Genomic DNA, 27613 nt, shown 5'->3' on the forward strand with positions numbered 1-27613 from the left:
GACAAACCCCAGCTTTACAAGAACAGAAGCTCCTGCACTCAGAACCCAGATTTTGTCTTATGTTTCTCTTCAACTAGGCATTCATCTGTATCCTTTATCACCTTCTTTACTATATATTAGGCTGATGCAAATATAATTTCAGTTTCAGACTGTGAACTTTAAATCACATTGCTGTTCAGTCACTAAGTCATGTCTGACTCTTTGCGATCCCATGGACTGCAGCACTCCAGGCTTCCCTGTCCATCACGAACTCCCGCAGTTTGCTCAAACTCACGTCCATCAAGTCGGTGATACCATCCAACCATTTCATCCTCTGTCGTCCCCTTCTCCTCCTGCCTTCAATCTTTCCCAGCATCAGGGTCTTTTCTAATGAGTCAGTTCTTCACATCAGGTGGCCAAAGTATTACAGTTTCAGCTTCAGCATCAGTCCTTCCAAGGAATATTCAGAATTGATTCCCTTTACGATGGACAGGTTGGATCTCCTTGCAGTCCAAGGGACTCTCAAGAGTCTTCTCTAACACCGCAGTTCAAAAGCATCAATTCTTTGGCGCTCAGCTTTCTTTATGGTCCAACACTCACATCCATACATGACTGCTGGAAAAACCATAGCTTTGACTAGATGGACGTTTGTCGGCAAAGTAATGTCTCTGCTTTTTAATATGCTATCTAGGTTGGCCATAGCTTTCTTCCAAGGAGCAAGTGTATTTTAATTTCATGGCTGCAGTCATCATCTGCAGTGATTTTGGAGCCCAAGAAAATAAAGTCTGTTACTGTTTTCATTGTTTCTCCATCTATTTGCATGGGGTGATGGCACTGGATGCCATGATCTTCATTTTTTGAATGTTGAGTTTTAAGCCAGCTTTTTCACTCTCCTCTTTCACTTTCAGCAAGAGGCTCTTTAGTTCCTCTTCACTTTCTGCCATAAGGGTGGTGTCATCTGCATATCTGAGATTATTGATATATCTCTCAGTAAACTTGATTCCAGCTTGTGCTTCATCCAGCCTGGCATTTTGCATGATGTACTCTGCATGTAAGTTAAATAAACAGGGTGACAATATACAGCCTTGACATACTCCTTTCCCAATTTGGAACCAGTTTACTGCAGCATAAAAATCCATGCCTTGGGATTTGACGAACTCTTGGAAAGCATTTTCTGCCTCCTGCTGTTTGTGGAAGCATTTTCCCCTGCAAAAAGTTGTCAAGATGCTTGAAGTGGTAGTCAGCTGGCAAGAGGTCAGGTGAATATGCCAGATGATGCAAAACTTCATAGCCCAATTTGTTCAACTTTTGAAGCATTGGTTGTGGGACATGCAGTTGGGTGTTGTCCTGTAGAAGAATTGGCCCTTTTCTGTTGACCAATGCCAGCTGCAGGCATTGCAGCTTTTGGTGCATCTCATTGATTTGCTGAGCATGCTTCTCAGATGTAATGTTTTTACCAGGATTCAGAAAGTTGTAGTGGATCAGATTGGCACCAGACCACTAATCAGTGACCATAACCTGTTTTTGGTGCAAAGTTGGCTTTGGGAAATACTTTGGAGCTTCTTCTCGGCCCAACCACTGAGTTGGCATTGCCAATTGTCCTATAAAATCCACTTTTCGTCATGTCAGAATACAGTTGAGAAATGGTTTGCTGTTGTTGCATCGAATAAGAGAAGACAACACTTCAAAATGATGATTTTTTTGATTTGTGGTCAGCTCATGAGGCACCCAGTTATTGAGCTTTTTCACCATTCCAATTTGCTTCAAATGCCAAATGACTGGAGAATGGTCAACACTGAGTTCTTCAGCAACTTCTCATGTAGTTGGATGAGCTTTGATAATTGCTTTCAATTGGTTTTTGTCAACTTCCAATGGCTTCCCACTATTTTCCTCATCTTCAAGGCTCTTGTCTCCTATGCAAAACTTCTTGAACCACCACTGCACTGAACAGTCATTAGCAGTTTCTGGGCCAGATGCATTGTTGATGTTGCGAGTTTTAACTGCTACTTTACAACCCATTTTGAACTCAAATCAGAAAATCACTTGAATTTGCTTTCTGTCTAGCATCATTTCCCTAGTTTAAAGTAATAATACATAGCAAGTAATAAGGAGAAGCCAATGGCACCCCACTCCAGTACTCTTGCCTGGAGACTTCCATGGACAGAGGAGCCTGGTAGGCTGCAGTCCCTGGGGTCACTAAGAGTCAGACATGACTGAGCGACTTCACTTTCACTTTTCACTTTCAGGCATTGGAGAAGGAAATGGCAACCCACTCCAGTGTTCTTGCCTGGAGAATCCCAGGGATGAGGGAGCCTGGTGGGCTGCTGTCTATGGGGTCGGATAGAGTCAGACACAACTGAAGCGACTTACCAGCAGCAGCAGCAAGTAATGTAATTAGCAAATGTAATGTAATTAGCAAAAAAACCCTCAAAAACCAACACACACACACACACACACACACACACAAACATTAAGCGAGAAAAGCACATTAAAATGATGTCACATAAGCACATTTATTTAAGAATGTATTCCAATATCAAACGGCAAAGTTCAACAATGCAAAATGGCAATTACTTTTGCATCAACCTAATGATAAGTAAATGTGTTTCTCTGAGTTATAGAAGCCATTCTAGCAAATTATTAAAACTAAGGAGGGGGGTGATGGGGACCTTGATTTACAGAAGTACAAGTGATGACACCCTGGGATTTGAATTGGTCTCTGAAGTGGGGGCAGTCTTGTGGGACTGAGTACTTACTTAAGTTGTGGGATCTGATGCTAAATCCAGGTAGATAGTGTCAGAACAGAATTGAATGACATCCAACTCATGTCAGAAAATTGATTAGTGTGGGGGAAAAAAAAAAAACCCTATATGTCTGATCACAGAAATGTTTTGTGTCACTAGTAAAGATGAAACACAAGTGTGCTTACACTGTGATCGGAGAGGTAGCCATGGGGGGTTAGGGGTAAGAAGTTTCTAAGGGCACACAAACATAAATCCCTCCTGTTCTTCCACTTGAGGATGTTTCCTGAAAAAAAAAAAAGTTGAGCTGGACCCTCAGAAAAGTGGATGAGGTAAATAGTAAATATTTCATAATTATGAAATATCTGCTTGGTATTATGTTAGTGCCAGAAATACAACAGTGAGCAAAACAGATGCTATTCCTGCCCTTGTGGAGATTACAGTCTAGTGGGAGAAACAGACATAAATAACCATCTTTACACATATGTAATTACAATCTGCAATAGGTATTATGAAGGAAAGGCACAGGGTTTATGTTGTGGGGGAGGGGCTGATATAATCTATAAGAGTGGCTACTCCTGAGGAAGAGATCCATAAGCCTGGATTTGAAGAATAAGTAGGAGTTAACTAGGGGATGACGAGGGCACGTGCTATGAGCATACCAAGAAGAGGGAGAGTCCAGTGCAAAGGTCCTGAGGCAGGCAAAGGAACAAATGAGTTTGAGGACCTGTAAAGCCACTAGGAGGGCTGGGATGCTCAGGCGTGGGGTGTAGTGGAGGGGAAGGCGCAAGAAGGAATGGGAAGGATTGATAGGTGAAGGGTAGATATTACAAGTCTTAGAGGTCAAACTAAGAATATGGACCTTTATGGAAAGTAACTGAAAGATTTCAAACAAAGTTCCGTAGTGATTTTGCCCCATTTGAATGAATCTCTGGTTACAACATGAACAGCAAAAGACCAATTAGCAGCCCTGTACTCATCCAGCGTAAGGTATGGAGTGGCTGGACTCAGTTACAGCAGAAATGCACAAAGACATGAATAAATAACCTGAGTTTGTGGGGAATGAGTCAGCCATCTCCCATATACTGATGGCTCTATTGCTGAACTCCCTCATTCATTTAATAAATGCTGGATGCCCAGGTTAATCCCAGCTCAGGCCCTAAACCTGTCTGAGCTCAGGGATCCTCACGCCTAAGACGATAAAACTTGACATCGGGGGTCAAGGCCTAAGAGAGGCAGGGCTCAGCTAGTATGGGGGACAGCTGCACAGTCCATTCTTTCGAAAAGATCCTCTCTGCTCGGCCCCTAACAACAGAACCCTTTCCTAGCTTGGCGAAGTCCCCTGAGTCGGAATTCCACTCCCCACTCCCCGCGTTGGCTGGAACTCCTGTCCCCTGCCCGAACCAGGGCGTATTTCCCAAACTTGCCCTCCAAGAAAGCTGAAGGGGTTAAGTTTCCAGCCCCACTTTTGGGAGTTTACTTTGAGGAGTTTCTAACACAGTGTTGTAACCTATCTGACGGAGAGGCAGCTGGGAACGGCTCCAGCCCCTCCTCCGTCTTCCAAGTTCCTCGGTGCCTCGCCGACCACTGGAGCACAGACACAAGGAATAAGCAAGCAGAGGGAAGTGAATGACCGACCACCAGGCTCCACAGTGGGTTGGGCAGGAGGGCGGAGCGGACTTCTGTGATGTCACACGACCACGCCCCTCTGGGAGGGCGTTGCGCCTGCGCCAGAACGGCCGCCTCGCTCCCGGAAGTGGAGGGTCTGCACGGAGAGCGCCGTCTGGGTCTGGGTGCCCGGAGGCAGAAGCGCTCTCGGAGCTCGCTCGTCGGCCCCCGACCGCCATGTCGTCCTTCGATACCAACCCCTTCGCGGACCCAGTGGACGTAAACCCCTTCCAGGTAGAGCCCTCATCTTACAGCTCTGTCCAGTGCCCGAAGGCCGCCGCCCGGGCCTCTTTCGCCAGAGCCGGGAGACGTGGCGTAGGAGGGACGGGCTGTCTGCCCAATGGGAGAGCGGGCTTCGAGGGATGTCCTATCGTAGCGCCTGGGGGGCGGGACTAGCAGCAGGTGGAACAGCGGAGGGGGCGGGGCGCTGTACTCTGGGAAAAGGGTGGGACTGTCTAGCTCCCAGGAACGTAGCCCTTCTAACTGGATACCGCTGGGGAAGGGGACTGGCGCACAGGATCAGGGAAGCCCCCAGCTTCAGGGAGAGAAGCGACTTCACCTGAGGGGAAAGTGTGACTGCCACATCCCGCAGTCTTGGGGAGACGCTAGCCTTGAATCACTTTAGGAGAGAGGGTGACAGCAACATAATGAGGAGGTGGAAGCCTGTAGAGGGATGGAGAAATGTGAGAAAATCCCAAGACCATCCCCCGCAACACACACACAGCCAACTAGTCTATAAGATATAGGAGAGCCCCTGAGATTTGTCAGAAAGGGAAGGCTGGTAACCCAAGTTGAAATATGGCCTTGATGACAATTACACACGTTGGCCATGGATCTAGTTTGGACTGGGCTCTGGCTAGATGAGAGAGCCCAGAGTAGAGGGGGAGGAGAAGTGAGGAGCCTCTGAGGGACTTGAAGTGCAAGGAATGTTGGTCTGATGGACCTGTGTGTGGTGGCAGGGTAGATGAGATGCACTGATCTTTGAGCTGGCCTGACTTTTTAACAATTGCCCAAGGAAGAAGAGACTTCCTTTTAAAAGCCAAAACCTTAAAAAAAAAGTAAAAGCCAAAACCTTCCCACCTTTGAGCTGAGAGCATAGGGGTATTCTTTTCCATGGTGGGGGGTTGGGACTCCTTTAACTCCAAAGCTCCGGTACCTCTTGTTTTGTGTATGCTCAAAACCAGTTCTAGGGAAGCTTGCTTGTGCTGACTAGCGATTTATGAGCCTCGAGCTTTCTGCTTTGTCAGGATGTCACCAGGCATGTGAAATCTTCCTGCTTGTTCATTATTTTGGTCATTGGCAACTTTAAAGTTTCCTGCAGGTGTAGGGGAAGTCCTTGGAGGGGGTCCTTCCTGCAAGACACAGCATGAGCTTTTCCACCTTGAATCTTTTCTTTCAAGGGTCAGAATAAACACAAAAGAGACTAGAATGAATGTCAGAGAGTGAATATTTTACATCTCTTTCTTGGTTTTAAGGTGACTTAGCCAGTGGGAGCCCTTGAGGCAAATTTTGATAGCTTGGTAACATCAGGGAATTCCTAACATTCCTCTAGTAACTTCATGCTTCTTGACAGAACTGTTTGGAGGACCTTATCTTTTATGTAATGCAGTAATCTCTATTTGAGTAAAGAAAGGACATTTGCATTTTTTTTTCCTGTGCCATTGTCTTCAGATAACTGTTTTGCTTTAGTTATAAAACTGCCGCATGATACTGGAGTTCGGGTGGCTCAGACGGTAAAGCGTCTGCCTACAATGTGGGAGACTCGGGTTCAGTCCCTGGGTTGGGAAGATCTCCTGGAGAAGGGAATGGTAACCCACTCCAGTATTCTTGCCTGGAAAATCCCATGGACGGAGAAGCCTGGTAGGCTACAGTCCTTGGGGTTGCAAAGAGTCAAGGACATGACTGAGCGACTTCACTTTCAGTAGCCTTTTGGTATGTGTGCTGTGTAATGATGTGCCTTTTTCTTTCTTTTTTTGTACTGTCAGAATCAGAAATCAAATGTCTACTGCTATCTGAAAGGGGCAGTCAGATATCCAGAGATGCAGAGAGCTTGTCTTCAGGGCTAGCAGTGGGCCAGATAATTGGCCTAAATTTTGCCCTGTATTAATAGCAGCTTGAAAGTCTTAAACCACATCTCCAACCCCAGAAATGATTGTGCAAACTGTGGTAGAAGTAACTTCTGCACTGAAGCAAGATAGTCTGTCCATCAGGCAGCCCCAGGATATGGCAGGACAGGAAGCAGTTGTGGTCCTGTAAAGAGTAACATCTGGTGGGGAAGCCTGTGGGGGAAGGCGAGAGCCAGTTGGCTGCGATTCTGCTCCTCCTGACTCTGCGCTGGGTTTTTCCTCTTGGCACACAGCTGTGGAGGGAGAAGGAGCTTTGGGTGTGAGGCCCCCAAACTTCTTTTCCTGGAGAGCTGCCCTCCCTCTCCTTGTGATAGTGGTTTCCGCTTCTCTGACTTCCAGGGCTGGGACACTGGGAAGGCACAGCCCTTGGGGGGCTGGGTGTGAGCCCAGCTTCATTTACTTAGGGTGTTGGCACAGAGCTCAGAAGAGAGAAGGTGGAGAGGCTATAGACCCAGAAACTGTCACACGTAACCGGCCTTCAGGAGTCTTTTTTTTTTCCCCTTCTCTCCATGGTGGTTTACGAAAATATGCTTAGTGTTCGGAGTTCCATGGTGGATTTTTAGAGCTGGGAACATCCTCAGAAATCTCTTCTAACCCTTTCAGTTTAGACATGAGAAACCAAGAATGCAGTGAGGATGGGACATGCCAGAGTCACTAGCTAATTGAAGCAGGAAGGGACTCAGATCTGGGCCGTCTTCTCTGGTTAGTGCTGTTCTAAAGATTTTAAACTGCCCTGGCAGTTAGTTAGGCCAGCTAAGGAAAGAATGTAACATCATCACCACTGTTACCATTTTTAAAATGAGAGTACTAGTAAGGGTGAAAGTAACAAATTAAGTGAGCTTTTTTGTTGTTTTTCAGTGTGTGGGGCTGGAATAATATGGATTGTATTGTGCCTTTTTTTTTTTTAAGATTTATTTGTTTTTGGTTGCTCTGGATCTTTATTGCTGTGCGTTGGCTACTCTTTGTGGCGGTGCTTGGGCTTTTCATTGTGGTGGCTTCTCTTGTTGAGGAGCATGGATTCTAGAGCGCAGACTCAATAGTTGCTCGACACGTGGGCCTGGTTGCCTCATGGCATGTGGTGTCTTCTAGATCCAGAGATTGAATCCTTGTCCTCTGCACAGGCAGATGGGCTCTTCCCCACTGAGCCACCAGGAAATCCCCTGTATTGCGCTAGATGATATTTTAATATAGCATGTTTTCTGAGTAATGCCAGTCCTGAAAGGTGCTCAGGGTTCTGTGGTCAAATAAAGTCAGGAATCATTTTCCTGAAGGTTGACCAGGCTTGTTCATTTGTTAAAGGCTCTGAGAAATCCTGCAGTAAAGATATTTGCCCAACTTTGATCCAGCCTTTCTCAGAGTTTGGCAACTGTGGAATCCTTCTTCTAACTCTTGCAATATCCCCTGAAGCTCCTGGTGTGCTTTTAGATTGACTTCCTTATGCTTGAACTGTGGCTGTGGGCTTTTATGACCTCCTCCCTGTGTATGGTTATAGTGGGATTATTTGAAAACTTCCTGCAGAGTCAGACTGTAAGTGGAAAGTTGTCACAAGAGTGCAGCAGAGGTTTTTTACCAAACTCCTAGGAGGAAGCAGGAAAGTGCAAGCCGAGAGTGGCTGGTTTCCCAACCTCCCCTGGCACTCCCTAATCCCTCTGTGCATTATGGTGCATCTGCTGTGTACCATCTGGGTATTCTGCTTTCTACTGATTCCAGCATGTCTGTTCCCAAAAGTTTCTCAAAGTGTGATGCCGGGTGATGAAGAGGCTGAGGGCTCCAGATGGGCGTGGTCCTCCCCATTTTCTCTTTGAGCAGTCCACTGGAAAACAGCGGACCCAGCAAATGCCTGGGCTGCTTTGCTGCTTACTGTTTCTGTTAGGCTACCCCAGGCAGTCTGGGAGCGGACTAGCTAGTGGTTCCAAACAGAGAAAACCTTCCAGCGTTCATGAGTTGCCAAATCACACCATATCACTTTCACACCTTGTCTCCTTGCAGTTAAAAGATAATCTTGGTGGTATGGCTGCTTCCCAAGGATTTAAGACATTTCTCTCCTGTGGGAAGAGAAAGTGGTGGCAGAAACGTGATTTGGGCGTGAACAGTCACATGAAGTTCCCTGCAGAGACACTGAGGGCTGTGTCACTTCCCTGAGAGGGTGGACTTCAGTTTGACTGTAGCTTTGGGAATTCTCAGAACCCCGCATTGGACCTGGTAGAACTTGCTCCAGGGAACAGGAGCATTGTCTCAAGAAACTTGAAAATGGCAAGGTTCATACAGTTTAACTGACTCCAGGCAGCTGCCCAGGTTGGGGTGGGAAGGTATTTTTGCCTTAATAGTTGCATCTGGAGGTAGTCTGGGTGTTAGAAAGCCCTTGGCCAGTGATACAGCTGAACTTTGACCTTACATGTCTATTAAGTTTTCTTTGGAGCCGCTTGGAGTAGGACAATCCTGGGTTCAGAGAAATGGTAATATTTAACCAGGACAAACAAGGGGTATTTGCTGCTGGTCCAGAGAAGAGTGCCGTGCACATAAATTCGCAAGATGTGATCCGTCCAGCAGTGCTCCTATGAGATGCTGACACACTCATGCACATCACTGAGCCCCTGCTGCTCTGAGGCCTGTGCAGGAGACCAGGATAAGTGGGCACATGGCCCGCTAGAGCTTCTAATTTGACAGGAGAGCTAAGAAATGCTCGCTTATCCTGACAGCATGTCCTGATGTGATAAGGGCAGTCAGAACTTGCCAAAAGGGCCTGTGAGGGATCTGAGGGAGAACGGGGCAGAGTCCTGTGGTAGGAGGTCCTGGGAGCAGAAAGCCTATGGCACGAGAAGGTACTCCTGGTGAAGGAGCACCAACTTAAGTCACTTCCGCACACTCTCATCTCCACGCCCCCAGCGCCACCTCACTCTTGTGGACTCTCTGGGATCTGTGGGCCCATGATGGGTCTGCTGCTTGTGGTGCACCAGCTTGTCTGACCAGTCTCCTGGAAGTTCTCTCTGTCCTTGGCCTCTTTATACTGATAACTCCCACCTCCTTCTGCCTGTTTTCTCTTCTTGTCTCCTGCATTTGGGGGTGTCCTAGAGTTCTATCCTTGACTTTGTTCTCAGTGTGTACCTCTCTGAGTAAGTCCTCCCGCTTTCATGGCTTCAGAGTAGCATCCACATTCCAGTGGTCTGAGATCTAGAGCTCTAGCCCTCACCTTCTCCAGCTCCAAACCAGTATTTCCAGCTCTTACCTGGACATTTCCGCCCATTCCACCCAGATGCATTTTCTCAATCTCTCTGATGCAAATCAATACCTTCCCAGATCCTCTCCCTGCCCCCACACACCCGCCCCTGAAAATCCTTTTCTCTTCTCCCATGACCGCCTGTCGTGCTCAGTGGTGGCACAGTTTGCAGGTCCCCCGAGCTGGCAGCCTCGGTTACTCCACCCCTTCCCTCCCCTTCCCCTCCCCTGTGTCCCTGTCCTGCAGTAACTCTATACCCTGACCACCCTGTGGAGTGGTCAAGCCTGTAGCGGCTACCTGAGGAAGGCCTCCGGAGCCCGTTCGCTCTTCTCCATCCCCTGTGTCATCCCTTAGCTCAGGCCTCACTGTCACCCATGTGGACTCTGTGTCCCCGGCAGTCTTCCTGCCATCCTCCTTCCCTGAGCACTGCGCTCTCCTCGCTGCTGGCAGAGATGATCACTGCTCACGACCTCTGAGGGCTTCCCAGGTGACATGGTGGTAAAAATCCACCTGTCAGTTTAGGAAGCGCAAGAGATACAGGTTCAATCCCAGGGTCGGGTAGATCCCCCAGAGAAGGAAATAGCAACCCACAGGGACAGAGAAGCCTGGTGGGCTACAGTCCATGGGGTCACAAAGAGTTGGATATGACTGAACGCACAGGCTTTGCACAATCTCTTGTTGCCCCCATTGCCACAGCCTGCAGTCCGGCCCAGCCATCTTCAGGTTGGGTCCCTGGTGCTCCTCTCTCTGTATATACACTTTGCTCTGTAGTCTCCTGATCCTCCTCACTGAACGTATGCAAGGTCTTTTTAAAGATCCCATGTCTTTGCAAATGCTTTTCTCCTCTCCCTCTTGAGTGCTTGCTTAATTTCTTTCCTCTCTTGAGATCCAGCTCAGATGCCACCTCAGAGAAGCCTTCCCCGAGTCTCCAGACAACCTCTTCACTCCCTCTTCTGCGAGCCCTTTGCCTGTGCCGTTATTCAGCACTGGTCACATGCTGTCATTTCTTGCCCTGGCTTCTGTTGTGTTCTCTGTGCTATTTGCGTCTTGAGGGCAGGAACCAAGGCCTTTTCTTGGTACCCTCACCGTGCGCTGGTGTGGAATGGTTTGTGTAGGGAGTAGACAGACCGCCGTGGAAGGAGAGGGCAGGGGCCTCCATTTGATGGGGAACAGGCTGCACCTGGAGGAAAGCTGCTGCCAGGTCATGGAGCGCCTCAATGCCAGGCCAGGGACTTGGACCCTTTTCTGGGAGCGTCTGTACATTGCTGCTGTGGCAGGGAGGGAGGCCCCAAGGTGCACCTTGCTCATTTGATCGGTTCTCAGGCTCTCTTGTTAAAAAAGAAGTGTGTATGTATTTAACATAAACATAACATAATCACATTATAGAAAATTTGGAAAACCATCCCTGTTTCTCCTAGTGTGTTGCAGCCATTGTTGTTTTGATGTGTTTTCTGTTGTGAGTACTTCTGATGGAATCGTCATTTGATACTCGTATAACCAAGCTGTTTCTGTAATGCTGCCCTGTGTTCATAATGGTGATTTTTAGTGACTGTTTAGGCCACTGAGGGGATGTGCACCAAAACGTACTGGAGCTCACTGTCGCTGGGTACTTAAGTTGTTCCCTGCTTTTTTCTCCCCTGTTGTAAATACCAGTGCAGTGAATACTTTTGCAGATACAGATTTTCACATGTTTTTGTCATGTTTCCTTTGGATGGCTTCTCGGGCCGTAGCTCAGAGAAACCAAGGTTAACCGTGGCGCCTCGTTCGCCTGGGACCCAGCCAGCCAGCCTGGGGATGACCGCTCCTTCTTGTGCTGTGACACACAGCCTTGTCACTAAAGCAAACAGGACTTCACAGATGATCCAAAGTAGTGGTGACTCTTTGCCTCGCAGAGGGAGTGGCCAAGTTTTGGTTTTGTTTTTTAGTCTATGAGGTATTTATTTAACGTGTTTATTTGAAGCCTGAAATAAACCTCACATTGGGAGCCTGGGTGGAGTGGAGGGTGGGAAAGCAAGGAAAAGTCGCTATAAACTCGAGCACAGCCGAGACCTGGGAGATGGGTGGAAAGGGGTTGCCGAACCAGTGGAAACAAGCATGTTTTTCAAGGCCCTCCCCCCGCCCCACCCCCACCCCCGGCAGCAGAACTCCAGCCCAGCTGTACCGCCTCGTTTTCTCAGTCCTCACAGCCCAGCTCCACCAAGTGCAGTCTGCCCCGGAGGTGTTTGGCCCGAGCTTACCCGACTGGGCCTGTGCTCGCCTTCCTCTGAGCCCGCCCGGCCTCCTCTCCCCTCCCACGGCCGCTCGTGCTGTGTGCACTTGTCTCAGCTCCCAGACTATGGTCTCCTGAAGGGAGCTGCACCCTGTTCCTCTCAGTGTATCCCTCACCCTATGTGTGGCTGCTCACTGCATGAAAGGAACTGCGACCAGGCGCATTTTCCTTGTTAGGAATTCAGTCACGGGCGTGAGCCGGTTGAGTCCTTTGGGCACTGAGGGGGTGTCAGCTTACTTCTTGGTAGGTGAGACTTAGCTGTCACCATGCTGTTAAATGCTTGACCCACTTACGAGCTGGCTGATGCTTGGTGAGTGGGAAGGAAGATTGCTGCCGTTGGCTTATTTGTGACTCGAAGGGAAAGCTGAGGGTCCTCATTCAGGCCAGTCAGTGTGGTCCTGACTCACAAGATTCTCTGCCAGTGTCCTTCCAAGGGTGTTCTCCCAGAAGGACTGCTCTGAAGTTCAGGAACAAATAGCCGAGCGGCCCCAGTCGTCCTGTCTGACCCTTCAACCCCATATTGACTGAGCACCTTCTGTTGGTCAGTTCCTGAGCCAGGCTTTGGGGAGACTGCCCCATGTGGGTTTACCACTTGTGTTTTTGGAGAAAGACAGACTTGGATTCAAAATTGGGCTCAACCACTACAGTCCCTGAGGTCTTCCTCTCTCTGAGCTGGGCCTTTCTTCATCCTCATACTCCTCCTTCACAGTGTGGTTGTAAGGTTGAATGAGGAGGTGGGTTGTAGGTTTTCTCAGCCAGGGCTCCTCAGCTGAGCCACAAAACACAGAAGCTGACTGGAACTACTGTTTTCTCCATTTTCCCGAGGATGGAACATCACCAGGACTGTTCTAATACACAGGAAAGAAGGCAGGTTGTTGCAGACAGTGGATGGCTTGGGGCAGTGGGGCTTGACTCTCTTAAGGACCCAGGCTGAGAAAGGCTGGGAGAGCCTTCTTTTCTGGTGGTGTGGCACAGTGGCCAGTTCTGGGATGACCAGCAGCAGCATCACTGTGTGACGAGCCTGCGCATGGTGGACACTCTGCATGTCAGCTCCCGTGTCTGTCCCTTCTCCCTTGCTCTCTCACTGGGCCTCAGCTTCTCTTGAAACCACACACATCTGTCAGAAAGTGCCTAGGTCCTCTTCAGATGGAAAGCACCCGTGTCTCCCAGAGTGTCCCAGGCTCCTTTCCCCAAGCAGACTCCTTCTAGCCCCTGGGGCTGCTGCTCTGATGCAGGCGGCCCTCCCCTTCTCTGTGCCTTGGCACTTGGGCAGTACCTCGTAGAGAAAGCAGAGAAGGGCCGTCAGCCTGCAGTCCTTATTCCAGACATTACCCGAGCTTCTGCTTGCATCAGGCCCTCCACCAAGCACTAGGAGCCAGAAGTATGAACTAGATACAGAGGCACCTGGCTGCGGTTTACAGCCTGCTAGAGGAGACAGGATTTGTTTGTGGTGAGCCTGATTAGGGGCCCAGGGCCAAGTCCTTAAGATTGTTGAGAAAAGAAGAGGGGTCAGTTTGGACAGGGTGATCAGTTCCCCCACCCGCCAGAATCCTCTTCTGGCTAACCTTGGTAAGAAAATGACACCCCTTCACAGGTGTGGAGGCTGCCTGTTTAAGGTGTACAGCTCAGCCAAGCAGGTATGCTGGCTCCTGACACTGCTACCACGGCTGCCCCTCTGCCCTTGTCCTGTAGTGACCGACTCGAGTAACCTGTCCCTTGGACGGTGGATCTGATTTCAGTGACTGCAGCTCACTTACTGGGCTGTGACTTGATGTCTGTGGAGTCTGAAAGGGGAACAGATACTGAGCCCTAGATCTTTCTTGCAGGAAGCCAGCCCAGTAATTCTGGGAGAAATCTGCTAGTCGTTCAGCCAACAAAAAACCTCAAGGCCAGTTCCTCCAACTGGCTTCTCGAGCCTCACCTTGTCACTTTGTCCAAATTGCAGGAGCCACCTGGCAAGGATGGTGTCCAGCAGAAAGGACACGGCCACATTGCCTCTTTGCAGAGGAGACTGGGTGGGGTGCGGGGGAGACAGGAAGTGGGTTGAGGCTGTGTGTCCAGCTCTGGGCCAGGCCCTGGGGCCCTGCAGACACAGGCTTGCCCTCTAGGGGCTGATGGCCTCGGTGCGAAGATGGCAGAATGTGTGAAAGAGGCACGTTCAGGGACTTCCCTGGTGGTCCAGTGGCTGAGACTGAACTCCCAGTGCAGAGAGCCTGGATTCGATCCCTGGTCAGGGAACTAGATCCCACATGCTGCACCAAAGATCCTGTGTGCCACAACTGAGATCTGGCACAGCCAAATAAATAAACAAATATTAAAAAGAGAGAGAGGCATGTTTAGCGCTGACCCTTGGCTGTGTAAATAAATGTTCAGATAAGGGAGCCAGTCCTGCAGGGTGGCGAATATCCATTTCTACGTCTGAAAATTGAGGCCTGGGTCTCTGAGAGTCTGTCTACTTTGAATACTGTGTCTAAGAATCCAATCTGTGAAGGCTTGCTGCTGGAGGGGAAGCTGGCAAGAAGGCCAGGAGCATCTGGATGAGCTGTGCTGACAGGGGAGCCTCGCTGAGGCCTTGTAACGGGGCCTTGGCAGAGTCTGGGGGCAGCTGTTTCTCCCAAAGGCGTCGCTGTTGGGCTGGACCTGAGCCCCGTACCTGTTCTGTGTGGGGAAGGGAAGGGAGTGCGAGTGTGCAGGAGCTGCGTTAGATGCCCAGCCCGGCCCCAGGCCAACACCCTTAGAGAGGATGGCAGGGAGCCCTGTGTGAGGCCCTCAGCCTGAGGGGTTGGCCTCGAAAAGGGAAGGATGAAAACTTGGGGAAAGGCTGTGTTCTGAGGACATTTTTGCATTTTTTGAAAAGAATCTGGGGAGAAAAAAATCCAAAAACATCATTTTCTTGGCATTTCAGCTGAGTCCTTCAAATCTGTATTCCTCGCAAGTGTGCATGGTTTAATAAAATCAGCACTGGCAGCCAGCAGCACGTTTTTGTTCCAGAACCTTAAATTGTCCTTTAGAAAATGAGAGGAATAAATGCTTTCTGTAAAATAATAAAAATAACAAAACAGTATAGAAAGGTTATAAAGTGAAAAGTATCCACTCATACCATCTTATTTACCCACCCTCCCCCACCTGCTTCCCCCACCAAAAAAACAAACCCTCCCTGAAGGTAAATACTTTAAACCAGTTTATTTTACTTTATTTTTAAAAAACATTTTTAACTTTGTTTCAAAGTTAAGCTTAAGACACATTGACTTCATAGGAAATCCACTGAGAAATGTTTTTCTAGGCTGAATACCTATTTCCCCTTAGTCTTCCCTAACAGAGCATGTACACGTTAATTACTGTCATTTTATAATCATGCTGGCCCACCCCACGTAAACTGTGTGTTCTGAATGTTCTTAGTTACACCCTAAATTTCACTAACTGCATAAAATTTTCTGGGATAACCTGTCATTTGAATTCTTTAGCTACTTTTGAGGGTGAAGTCCAAAGAACTCTTAAGTGAGTCTCCTCTAGGAGGTGGGGGTTATTTTATAGGTGTTAGCAATTGGTACTTGGGCTGTGCTGATCCCATCTGGCATCTCCAGGAGACCACCTGTAAAACCATAGAATCATTTGATTCAACAGTCAACCAAATGACTCAAAACTGAAAGTTAAATTTAAAGGAAGAAGTAATTTAGAGGAAAAAAGGCAATCAAGGCAATCCTAGAAGAACTCATTCTAAGTAGTCAATATGTGTGTGTGTGTGTGCACGCACGCGTGCGTGTGTGTCCGTGTGTGTGTGTGTGTGTGTCCAAGGCACACCAGATCCATTCAGTGCAGGGTGGTGGGTCCCAGATGACTCCCCTTTTTCTGAGGGAGCTGAATCTGGCAAGTGGCCAGTACCAGTAAAGAGCAGCCATAAAGTGGTGAGGACATTTATATTCAACCCCCCTCTGGAGTCAAACCTACAGGTTCCAGAATTCCCTGATGGTTCAGTGGTTAGGACTCAGTGCTGTCACTGCCAAGGGCCAGAGTTCAATCCTTGGTCAAGGATCTAAGATTCCACATGCCGTGTGGTACAGTTGTTGTTGTTGTTGTTTTAAGAAAAAAAGACTCTGCTGGCTCACTTGGGTCCCACAGAGCAGTCAGGTCCATTCAGAAGCAGCCTGTAACCTAGTGGACTTCCCCACTTGCTAACACATCCTTTTACTTTGTTTTACTTCAGGTGTATACTGCTTGGACTAGTTTTCAGGCTAAACCATCTTCAATCTCTTTTCTATTTTTTTGGGGGGAGGGCCACGCTGCATGGCTTAGGGAATCTTAGTTCCTCAACCAGGGATTGAACATAGCCCCAGGAATGAAAGTGCCAAGTCCCAGCCATTGGCCCACCAGGGAATTCCCTAAACATTTTGAATTTCTCAGGGGCTCCAAAGAGAACACCTGTGGTGTCTTTTCCTGGGCCTCAGAATGTAAACCTTGCTCTGGGTCTCTTCTGGCAAGTCATCTGGGCTGAAGCCCTCCTTTTCCAGCATGGGAGAAATGACTGCAGCTGTGGTGTGGCAGGGGCTGGGCACAGGAGCCTTCAGGAGAGGCTCTCCAGCACTCTAGGAAGGGCCATCAACAGGCTAACTTCAGCCAGGTAGCCCCGGGAGGGGCCTAGAGACGGTGGTCTCCCTCCCCATCACCAAGACTCTCCTTTTTCCCCAGTGTCTGATGACTCTTTTTTCACTTTCTCAGGATCCCTCTGTGACCCAGCTGACCAATGCCCCACAAGGAGGCCTGGCTGAATTCAACCCTTTCTCAGAGGTTGGTGGGCATGCCCTCTTTCTGAGTCCCTGGGTCCTCTGGGTGGTGCTGGCATCTCTGGGTAAGGAGACTTGGCAGAGACAGAGAAGTTCTGTTCCTTAAAGGGACAGTCCTAATGTGAACTCAGTGGGGTGGGGTATGGAAGAGGAACCCATCCATTCTCCCCTCAGGATCCATGATCTGGGCTCCTCCCCGAAGAGGAGGGCCAGGCAGTGTTGGGAAGGTCTGGATCCAGGGTCCTAGGTTAGGCCACACATTGCCCAGAACCTGAGGCTTGTTGGCCACGAAGCTGCAGAGGCAGGCCCAGAGGGAGCGCCCTTAACGGGCAAGGACACATCACTCTCCCGGCTGTGGGTCTGTCCCCACGTGGCCAACCGGGGGAGGCCCACTCACCTCCCTCCTCCACTCTGCCCCATGCAGACAAATGCGGCGACAACGGTTCCTGTCTCACAGATGCCCGGGCCCTCGCAGCCGGCAGTTCTCCAACCCTCAGTGGAGCCCACCCAGCCAACCCCCCAGGTACTGTTGACAAGATCCCTTTGGCCTCTCCCTTCCACAAAAGGACACACCCAGACTGGTGGCTGAGCCCTGAGATTGAGGAGAGGGCAGAGGACTTTCATCACGGGCTCCCCTTCCAGGGCCCTCTGGGTCATCTCCTGGGAGCTGGTCACTTGCAGGTGGAGGGTCTGCTCTACCAACCTGTATCTTCTCCCCTAACCCCGTGACCACCACCCGAAATAAGCTCTACTCACCAGGCCAGGCTCCTTGGTGGCAGGAAGAGCATTTACCCCTATTGAGTCCTTCCAGATCCTCTTTGGGCCTTTGGTTTGTTCTCTCTTCCCCAGGGCCCAGAATCTCTCTTCCCCTCGCTCTCCCTTTCTTTTTTTTTAAACCTCGTTTATTCTTGCCCGCCTTCCTGCTTCCCTCTGTCCCTCCACCAGTACTCTGAGCCTTGCGTGCTTTGTGCCCGACACTCCCCTCCATGCCTCCCAGCCCCACCCCACGCTCCTCGTGGCCCCCAGGTGAGCGTGGCCGACAGTGGAGTTGTGTGTTGCAGCTCCTGCTTAGACAGGCCAGCAGGTTCCTGCCTACCAGATTCCTGGCAGTGAGCGAGCTCTCAGAGAGGCAGATGCTGCTAGGAGGAGATAGTATTCTCAGAGACAGCTACCTGCGAGACCTGCCGAAGGTAGGCGAAGAGTAGATGAGCATGAGGGAGGGCAGGGCACCCGGGGCCCACCCAAGCTGGGCTGTGGGCACCAGTGGGCCCCAGGCTGCTCCTGTCGTCTGGCTGGGCTTCCTCTGAATGTGCGGCCCCTGCCCGGGTCCCTGGGCCCCACCCCTGGCCCTAGAGCCCTGTGGAGGTGAGGCGAGACTTAGAGGCGGGAGTGACTTCTGTCCAGCTGAGTGGTGGGCTGTAGGGACCTGGGCCTACTCAGCTGAAGTTGCAGACTTGCGGAGAGGAGGCTGAGACCCCAGTGTGGTCTAGTGTGGCCACTTCTGGTCCTGCTTCTGCCCCCATTGCCTGAAATTGACCTCCTGGGACTTGCCTGGCGGCCCAGTGGTTGAGACTCCACACTCCCACTGTAGGAGGCGTGGGTTCAGTCCCTGGCCAGGGAGCCAAGACTACCCCTGCACTGCCCCCGCCCCCGCCGCCAAAAAGAAAAACCTCCTGAAGGCAGCCGTAACTCTTTGGAGAACTCCTTTTAGAGAGGGAGAAGGAGAAGCTGTGTGTGTGGTGCATGTGCTCACACACGCATGCTCAGGTGTGCCTGCCTTGTCACCCCATGAGAGGACTGGTTTGATACCTGTTCCCTAAGGAGGACTGTAGACTTTAGGAGGAACCAGGTCCCAACAAGGGGAGCAGGGCCCTAGGCTGGAACACCGTGCCCAAGGCCAGCTCTGTTCAGCCTCGTGTGTAGTCTCCTAGCGCCTTCCCCGCACTGCCTGGACAGGGGTAAGCTTGGACTCCGCACGTCATGAAAGCAAGGCCAAGCACAGCCAAGCCTAAAGGGCTGCTGGGTGGTACTGGGTCACAGTTCACTTGTACCTCTGGGCAGCTCCTGGGTGGGAGGAGAGTGCTTAAATATAGATCCCGAGGCTCTGGGCGCACAAGGCTGCCCTCAAGTATCTCCCTTCCTGTCTCACTGCTGGCGGGTCTGCACTGTTTCCCCTACACACACACACACACTCATGCACACTCGGTGCTCTTCAAATGAGGCTTGAGTCTCTGGCTTTCTGGCTATAGGTTGGTCCCTTCTGAGGTCTTTTTCCCTTTGCTATTACCTCAAAAGTCACTTTGAACTTTAATGACTCCACTGTGGGGATAGTTCCCATCTCTTTCAAGCTGAGGGATACAAGGGAGAGGAGAGCCCTGGTGATGGCTAAGGGGCCAGAGGTGGTATGGAGGTGGTGGGGGGCAGGTCACCTTGGTCTCTCTATGGTGGTCTTGGGTATCCATGACACACTGGGCCTGGGACTGCCTCTGGGCCCTCCCTGCGTGGGGCAGGGCCTCTCCGACTTCAGCTCAGACTGACACTGTCTCACTGTCTTTTGTGTCTGGCTGCCCTCCACCTCCTCTGCACCCTCCAGGCTGTGGCCTCTGCAGCCCAGGCAAGCCTGCTCCGGCAGCAGGAAGAACTGGACAGGAAAGCGGCCGAGCTGGAGCGGAAGGAGCGGGAGCTTCAGAACACGGTGGCCAACTTACATGGTAAGGGAGGCCATGCTACCTGGCTTAGGACTTCCCTGAGCCTGCTTGTTCCAGGGCAGCCTCAGAGCTTTGCTGAGCTCTGTCATGGCATTGTCCTGGGGAACGCCACGTAAGGTGAAGGTCAGGAGACTTGCCGTTTGGTCCTAATAGATGTAGATTATTTCTGCACTCCTTCCCCACTCTGGAATTTAGAGTGGGGGCCTTGGTCCCAGGATTCCTTACCCGTGATGATGCCCCCTTGTGCTTATGGTCTGGTTGTTAATAAAAGTAGTCACTTAGGCCATCACACTCTGTGTTTCCCAGTGCATTTGGGGTCCATTGTATTGGAGTGAGCTCAGGGGTGTCTGTGTCCCGTCATCCTTTCCCCATCCCACTCTGTATCCATACACCCTGAGACCCGTCTGCTGGCGCCCTCTGGGAGCCCTGCTTTGGCCCAGGGACTTGGCCCACATGTGTATCCCGCCATGCTGCTGCTAAAGCCGGGCTCACCTCCTCACCTCTTCCTACACAGTGAGAGAGAACAACTGGCCGCCCCTGCCTGTGTGGTGCCCTGTCAAGCCCTGTTTCTATCAGGACTTCTCCACAGAGATCCCTGCCGACTACCAGCGGATATGCAAGATGCTCTACTATCTCTGGATGCGTGAGTCTTGCTCTTGCCCCTTCTAGCTCAGGTGAAGTGGGCTGTGCTCTGGTTGTTCCTCCTGGCAGGCTGCAGCCGCTTTCTGGGCTGGGCTGGGCTGGGCTGAGGGGTGCCTTCTGCCCATATAACTGGCCCTCCACAGTCTGCTCCCTATCCTGGGAACCTATCCCCAAGGGCCAGTCCAGACCCCATATCAGGTAGGGTGGTACTAGCCGGAGGCTTCAGAGTTCCTACAGAGCTCCCTGCACTGAACAGCCCTCCTTAGGGGAAGGCCTATCCTCTCCACGGTCCCCTCGGCTTCTAGGAATGAGGAGCGAGGAGAGAGGACTTCTTGTAGCTCCACTGGGGGCTGTGCACAACCAGGGGAAACCCTGCTGAAAGACTTCATTCCCCAAAGCTCAGCCCTTGTATCTGTATCCGCCCCTCCACTGCCATTCCTCAGATACCTGAGTTTGAAGATTCCCTGGTTTTAAGGTCTCAGAACACCCTGCCTGTGTACAGACTAAGGTCCTCTAGTATTTCTGCAGCTGCTCTCACAGCATGGACCTCTTCAGGGGATGGTTTGCCTCAGAGGGGAAGCCTTCGGTCACCTTGGCACAAACCTCTCTCTCTGGCCCCCTCTCCTTCCGCAGTGCATTCAGTGACACTGTTTCTGAACCTACTTGCCTGCCTGGCCTGGTTCTTAGTCGACACCTCCAGGGGAGTAGACTTCGGCCTCTCCATCCTGTGGTTTGTGATCTTCACCCCCTGTGCCTTCCTTTGTTGGTATCGACCCATCTATAAGGCTTTCAGGTGAGTGGGGCTGGGCAGGGGTGAGTAATATATGGCTGGCATCGGGTAGCAGGTCAAAACCCATCAGCCCTGGGGCCCCCTCCCAGTCTTAAGCAGAATGGAATGGTGGGGAAATTCACTTTCCCATCCCCACCCTTAGCGAGAGCCGGCAGGGATCAGCAGCTGCTTTCTCCTCTGTTGTACCAGAGGTCTGTTCTGGGCCCTGTCCTTGGACCAGGCTCAGGAGACCCAGAGAGGAAATCAAGAGCCTTTCTTGCCTTCCCCCTGCTCCTAGTCTGTCTGGTTCAGTAGGATTTTAGTCCCTGGGGAGAGGCTGTGTGTCTGTGATAGCCAGACAGAGTTTGATAACAGTCAGATAAGCTCTCAATAGCTTTATCCCTCCATGCTAATATCTGCCCCTCTCCCCACCTCCCCAGTAACCCTTGAGCCTCGATGAGTGCCAGTATTTGACCAGTGGCCCTAGAGCCAGTACTGTGGACATGAATGAATCCACCTGACAGACCACAGGGACTTTTGGAATTGAGGCTAGGAGTTGATGCTCAGCTCCTAGTTGAGCCCAGTAGGGAGTGAAGAGAAGGGAGGAGAGACAGGGAGCCCAACAGGTCCTGGGAAAGAGGGGGCGGAGCAGTGGCCAAACCCTCCCATGTAGTCAGCAGGCAAAACCTGCACCCTCACTGTATTCTAGTCCTCCAGGGCGAGATGGAAGTTCTCAAAACACCAGTTTTATCTGGTGTTCCCTACTCCCTAGATGTCTTTTCTTCCACCCAGGCCTACAGATTGATTCTTAAAGTTTTATTATCTTTATAACAGGCTTAGATTTTCTTACCTGTAATGAAATGGAGATAACTTCAGGAAATGGACTGTTAGGTTTTTTACATTGTCCTTGGGGTGAGCAACTTTATTTATGAGCTCTTTAAGCAGTCAAGCATTGACCCCTTAAATTGGAAGGCAGCGGAAGGAAGTCCTTTTTGATTATAGGGTGTCTGTGTGTCCCTATCCTCATGGACAGTGTGGCTGACCCCTGGAGCTCTGTCTACTCTGGCACACTCCCTCCTGTCTCCTAGCGAGGAAGGTGTCCTGGCAAGTGAAAAGGATGAGGACTGAGCCCAAAGCCCTTGTGTGACTTCTCATTTCCCCCTCTCTCCACAGGTCTGACAACTCTTTCAGCTTCTTCGTGTTCTTCTTTGTATTTTTCTGTCAAATAGGAATCTATATCATCCAGTTGATCGGCATCCCTAGCCTTGGGGACAGGTGAGACGTGGAGCAGCACAGAGGGGATTAGGCCCTGTTCCCCTGCTCCCAGAAAGGCCCCACTGATGACCCATCTTCCACCATGGCTGGGAGAGGGGGTGATGGGTCAGCGGGGGTCTGCCTCCTTCCACTTCTTCCCTGGTAGCCACTCACTGTTTCGCCTTGCTCACCCCTTTCTGGAGTGTCGTCGGTGTAGTTGGCCTGAATCCTTAGGCTCTCAGGGCTGTGTCCTGCACTGCAGGTCCCCCTCGTCCTTTTCTCCTGCCATGCCCTCCTAGAGCCTGCAGCTGCTCCCACCACCCCCAGACAAGCCCCGAGGCTTGGGAGGCTGCCCATGGGTGTCCTGGCCTTTACAAACTGTGAGCTGCGACTTTTTCTGGAGGCCCTATAACCTCAGGAGGTGGAGCCCTCACCCCTCGAGGATCGGCTCTTTCGGGCTGCTCTCCTTGAGCATCCAGCTGGCTTGAGAGTCCCGGCTGCTGCAATTCTCAGCTCAGAATTAGTCTCAAAGAGAAAAGCTGATGGCTGATGTTTTCCTTTCTGCTCCAGTGCACAGGGAACATTACAGAAAGGTCAGGCTGGCACTTGGCTGAAAGCCTGAGCCTGGAAGGGCTGCACTATTTTGGTCCCCGCCCTCCAGTGGAGCTGGCAAGTCCAGAGTGGCGGGGAGGGGTGACTCACCTCACACTCGCAGCCAGTGCATGCTGCCTTCCTCCCCTCTGCCTTCTTGCCTTGCTATTTCTAACCTGGCCCCTTTTCTGTTTGACTGGTGACCCAGTTTCATTACTCATTACCCTCAGTGAGATCCTGGTAAAAGACTGATTAACAACTGCTGTTCACACCCTGGACTGGGAGCCAGAAGGCTTGAGTTCTGGTCCTGCTCCGCCCCTCACTGCCCTGCCTGGGTCTGCCTGGTTGAGCTCCGAGGCCTCCAGCCTCCCGGTGTCTTTCTCATCTCACCTCAGATCACCCATGATTGGGTGGATGTCCTCCCGCCTCCTTTTTTTGTTACTGATTATAAAATACGCATAACATAAAATCTGTCATTTTGTTTACCACTTAAACCACTTTGTATAATTCAGTGGCATTTAGTTCATTCACAGTGTCCTGCAGACATCAGCACTGCCTAATTCTGTATCACACTGTGACATTTGTATCACATTGTAAGGAAACTCCGTGCCCATTAAGCAGTCACTCTTCATTCCCTCATTCACTGAGCCTGTAGCAACCATTAAGCTGTTTCTGCCTGTCTGGATTTGCCTATTCTAGACATTTCATTTTAATGAATCGTATGCGGCTTTAAAATATCTGTATTTATGTGTTTATTTCTGACTGTGCGGGGTCTTCACTGCTGCGCGGGCTTTTCTCTAGCTGCAGCCTGTGTGGCTTCTCGCTGCAGCGGCTTCTCTCGTTGTAGAGCATGGGCTCTGGGACTCACAGGCTTCAGCAGATGTGGCGCCTGGACTCTGGAACACAGGCTCGGTAGTCGTGGCGCACATGGGCTTAGTTGCTCCTTAGCGTGTGGAATCTTCTTGGACCAGGGATTGAACCTGCGTGCCCTGGGTTGGCAGGCAGATTCTTTACCACTGAGCCTAACATTTGACTTTTGGTGCCTGGCTTCTTTCACATAGCATCATATTTTCAAGGTTCATGTTAGTACTTCATTACATTTTATGACCAAAAAATATTCCATAGTTCTTGGAGATATACTGCATGTTGTTTATCCACTCATCAGCTGATAGACATTTGGGTTTCCACCTTTTTGCTGCTGTGAACATTTGTGTATAGGTTTTTGAGTACCTGCGTTCAGTTCTTTAGGGTGTGTATCCTAGGGTGGAATTGCTGGGTCCTATGGTAATTCTGTGTATAATTTATTAAGGAACTGCCACACTGTCCCACAGTGGCTGAACCTTTTTAGGTATGTATTTTCGGCTGTGTGCCCAGGTCTTTGTTGCTGCGGGCATTCTCTAGTTGGGCCAGTTGGGGCTGCTCGCTAGTTATGGTGCGTGGACTTCTCTTTGCAGTGGCTGTTTGTTGTGGAGCCTGGGCTCTAGAATGCTCGGGCTTCAGGAGTTGTGGCACATAGGCGTTGTTACCCCACAGCATGTGAAATCTTCCTGGACCAGGGATTGAGCCTGTGTCCTCTGGGTTGGCAGGTGGATTCTTAACCATTGGACCACCAGGGAAGTCCAGGCCAAACTATTTTACATTCTCAATAGCAGTGTATGAGGGTTCCAGTCCATCCTCCCTAACACTTACTATTTTCCTTTCTTTTTTTTTTCCTTTTTTCTTTTCATAGCCGGTCTACAAGTGTGGTAACTCGTGACTTTGATTTCTCTTTCCTAAATAATTGTGATATTGGCCATCATTTATTTGCTTGCTTATTTTCTTTGGAGAAATATCTATTCAAATTGTTTTCTAATTTAGTATTTGGATTGTCTGTTGAATTCTTCATATATTCAGGATACTGCATAGCTGCTTGTCAGGTATATAATTTATAAATTTTCTCCTTTCTGTATGTTGTTTTTCACTCCTGATAATATCATTTGATGATCAAAGGTTCTTAATTGTAATGAGATCTAAATAGTTTTAGTTCTTATTGTTAGGTTTGAGTTAGCTTTTCTATATGGTGGAAGTAGGGTGCACCTTCATTGTTTTTTTTTTTCTTTTAATTTTTTAATGTATTTTTAATTGGAGGATATTTGCTTTACAATATTGTGTTGATCACCTTCGTTGTTTTGTATGTGGATATCTAGCTGTCCTGCACCATTTGTTGAAGAGGCCATTCTTCAACATTCAGTGGTTTTGGCACACTTGTCTAAAATCAGTTGGTGATAAATTTATAGATTTGTTTCTGGACTCTCAATTTTATTCCATTGATCTGTAATATATGTCTATCCTGATGCCAGTACCATACTGTTTTGATAGCTATAGCTTTGTATTAAGTTTTAAAATCAGGAAATGTGAGGATGTCCCCTTTGTAGATGGGAACACTGGGGCTCAGGAAGGAGATGTGACTGGCTGGAGACAGTGGGGCTGTCCCTGGGCTGCAGGGTGGGGAGCTAAGGTGAGAGGATGAATGAAGTGTGTTGGCCAGTGATCCTCCTTCCCAGAGGGAGGGCTCTGTCCCCCTAAAGGGCTCTACCCACCGTTACTCCTAACTGTGAAAGCAGCAGCCACATCCTCCCTTCCAGGCCTCACATGGCCCATAGATTCCCTATGGGCATTATGGGGCCTGATGGCCTTTATAGAGGCCTGGCCTCAGAGGCCAAGGTTTTGGCCCACAGGGCTCTGTGCTGCCCAGAGATGCCCAGGTGGTGTTCAGCACACAGTGGCCACTTGGAGAGGAGCCCCTCACAGGGAGCTCTGGGGCCCAATCCCACTATGCTCTCCCCGGCCTCCTCCCTCTTTGCAGTGGTTGGATTGCAGCCCTGTCTACGATGAAGCACAACTTGGCTGTGTCGGTCATCATGATGGTGGTGGCTGGCTTCTTCACCCTCTGTGCCGTGCTCTCACTCTTCCTCCTGAAGCGGGTAAGTGGTGGGTGCCGGGCCAACTGCAAACCCAAGGAAGCCCCAGCCCCTGGGGTAGGCACCTCTCCTGCTTTCTCCATGGGGGATGTTCATCACTACAGCAGTTGCGTCTCCTGGGTCCTCAGAGCTCCAGCAGCTTCCTCCAAGGCTCTGGGTGGGAGGTCAGACAGGCTGGGGTCCGTGGTGGCTGCCTTGGGCCCATGAGCTGGTGGCTCCCAGGCGGGTGGACTTTTCTCACCGCAGCCTCTTTCTGCAGGTGCACTCCCTGTACCGCAGGACGGGGGCCAGCTTCCAGCAGGCCCAGGAGGAGTTTTCCCAGGGCATCTTCAGTAGCAGGACCTTCCGCAGTGCTGCCTCATCTGCTGCCCAAGGAGCGTTCCAGGGGAATTAGTCCTCCTGAGTCCTCCCTCTGCCCTGGCCTTCTCTCTCACCTGCCTTCTGAGCTGCACTTTCCATGGGTGCCTTAAGCATTGGGTATGCCCAGCATAGACCTGGGGAGGGTCTTGCCCGTGGCTCTTCTTCCTCCCTCAGCAACCATCTCTCCCTTCCACCTGAGGAGAGGGGAGGGAGGGACAGGGACTTTTTTTAACACAAGAGAAAAAAAAACAAAGCTGTCTTTTCTTCTCTGGTGGTGGTTTGATAGGATTTTTTTGTCTCTTTGAAAGCAGTGGGACTGAAGTTCTCTTCTTCCCATACACAGATACACACATGTACTCACACACATACAAACACAAACGTACATACTTGGGATCACTGGCTGTCCTGGGCCCAACCACCTGGGGTTTTATTTCTGCTGGAGTCCTGAGATTCCACTCCTCCCCAGCAGGCCTGACCGGAATCTGGCTTCATGGACCCAGCCTGTGACTTCCACAGTCCTGCCCTTTCCTCCTGCTCAGACTCTGAGAGCCTCCTAAGGGCTCCCCTTTAGATGAGCTGCAGTCTGGGCTCTTCCTCAGATCACTCTAGGGTGAACTCTGGGCTTCTAGCCTCTGTCCTGCCTCATGTTTCTAATGAACAGTTTCCTAGCCCTTTAGGCTCCCTGCATCCTCCCGATGTGGGCAGTACGTGGTGCCCTCTGGGGCCCTTCTTAAGCCCTTCCCTCTTTAGACTTACTGAATGTGCAATGGGGTTGGTTGGGATTTGGGGATGGAGAGGGATAGAGGACACTGACCCGAAGTTGTCTTGCCCAGCTTTTGGCAGTCTTGTATTAGGGTGGGTCTGATTGTCCTGGTATGGTTTGTTTGGCCCTGTTTGTTTTGATTTCCTCTCTTTCTGAGGGACAGCTGCCCTTTAGCTTGGCCTCATACTCTTGCCCATCCCTGCCCCCCACCATCAGCAGTATCTAGCTTGTATGACTCTTAGGGAGGGCAAGGGGAATGAGTTCAGAACTTCATTCTTCAGGTCACCTTTTTGAGGGTTCCAGACTAATCCCCCAGGGTTCTCCCATACTTCCCAAGTAGAGCCTAGATCACCTTCCACTAGTCCTGAGGATTCCCCAGGATCTGTGTCACTCTAATGGGTGCTTAGGAGTTCAAGGTTAAAACCTGTATCCTGTCCTCCAGAGATGGTAGGAGTGGGTGGGTAGACTGAGGGGACTTCTCAAAAAGCTGTCCAACCCAGGGCATCTGGGGCCTACCCGGAGGCAGCCCTGAAGCTGCCAGCTGACACAGCCCCAGAGCCACTGAATGAGGATGGCAGTGACCAAGGTTTTGTAAACTCCTTTCTGGTATTTTTTTTCTCCGTGTACAAATGTATATGTTATGTCTCAATTTTGTCCTTAAATAAAAACAAAAGACATTTTCAGACAATACTGGTCCTGACGTCTGCTGTATTTGGAAAGTTGGGAGTGGCTCATAGGGTAGGGGCTGAGGCAGGCCAGCCATAGGTGAGAAGAGACAGTGAAGG

At 50.4% G+C, this 27613-nt stretch overlaps 1 protein-coding gene across 1 annotated transcript; it reads left to right on the forward strand.

The window, feature by feature from the left end:
- The first annotated feature begins 2481 nt into the window (after positions 1-2481).
- SCAMP2 (secretory carrier membrane protein 2) lies at positions 2482-27516 on the forward strand. Its single transcript, XM_069560193.1, has 9 exons — positions 2482-4622; positions 16717-16785; positions 17206-17304; positions 19375-19492; positions 20004-20132; positions 20765-20924; positions 22074-22175; positions 25591-25708; positions 25965-27516. The coding sequence occupies exons 1-9, from the start codon at positions 4350-4352 to the stop codon at positions 26097-26099; spliced, it is 1203 nt and encodes a 400-aa protein (XP_069416294.1). The 5' UTR covers positions 2482-4349; the 3' UTR covers positions 26100-27516.
- Positions 27517-27613: the final 97 nt, after the last annotated feature.

Source organism: Ovis canadensis, chromosome 18 (assembly GCF_042477335.2).
Source record: "Ovis canadensis isolate MfBH-ARS-UI-01 breed Bighorn chromosome 18, ARS-UI_OviCan_v2, whole genome shotgun sequence".
Taxonomy (NCBI): Eukaryota; Metazoa; Chordata; class Mammalia; order Artiodactyla; family Bovidae; genus Ovis; species Ovis canadensis.

Excerpts from the sequence above, each read along its gene's own strand:
- SCAMP2 (XM_069560193.1), top strand. The coding sequence starts at position 4,350 with ATGACCGACCACCAGGCTCCACAGTGGGTTGGGCAGGAGGGCGGAGCG. Across the intron at positions 19,493-20,003 it reads CACGGTGGCCAACTTACATG|TGAGAGAGAACAACTGGCCG; the intron begins GTAAGGGAGGCC and ends CTTCCTACACAG. Across the intron at positions 20,133-20,764 it reads GCTCTACTATCTCTGGATGC|TGCATTCAGTGACACTGTTT; the intron begins GTGAGTCTTGCT and ends CTCCTTCCGCAG.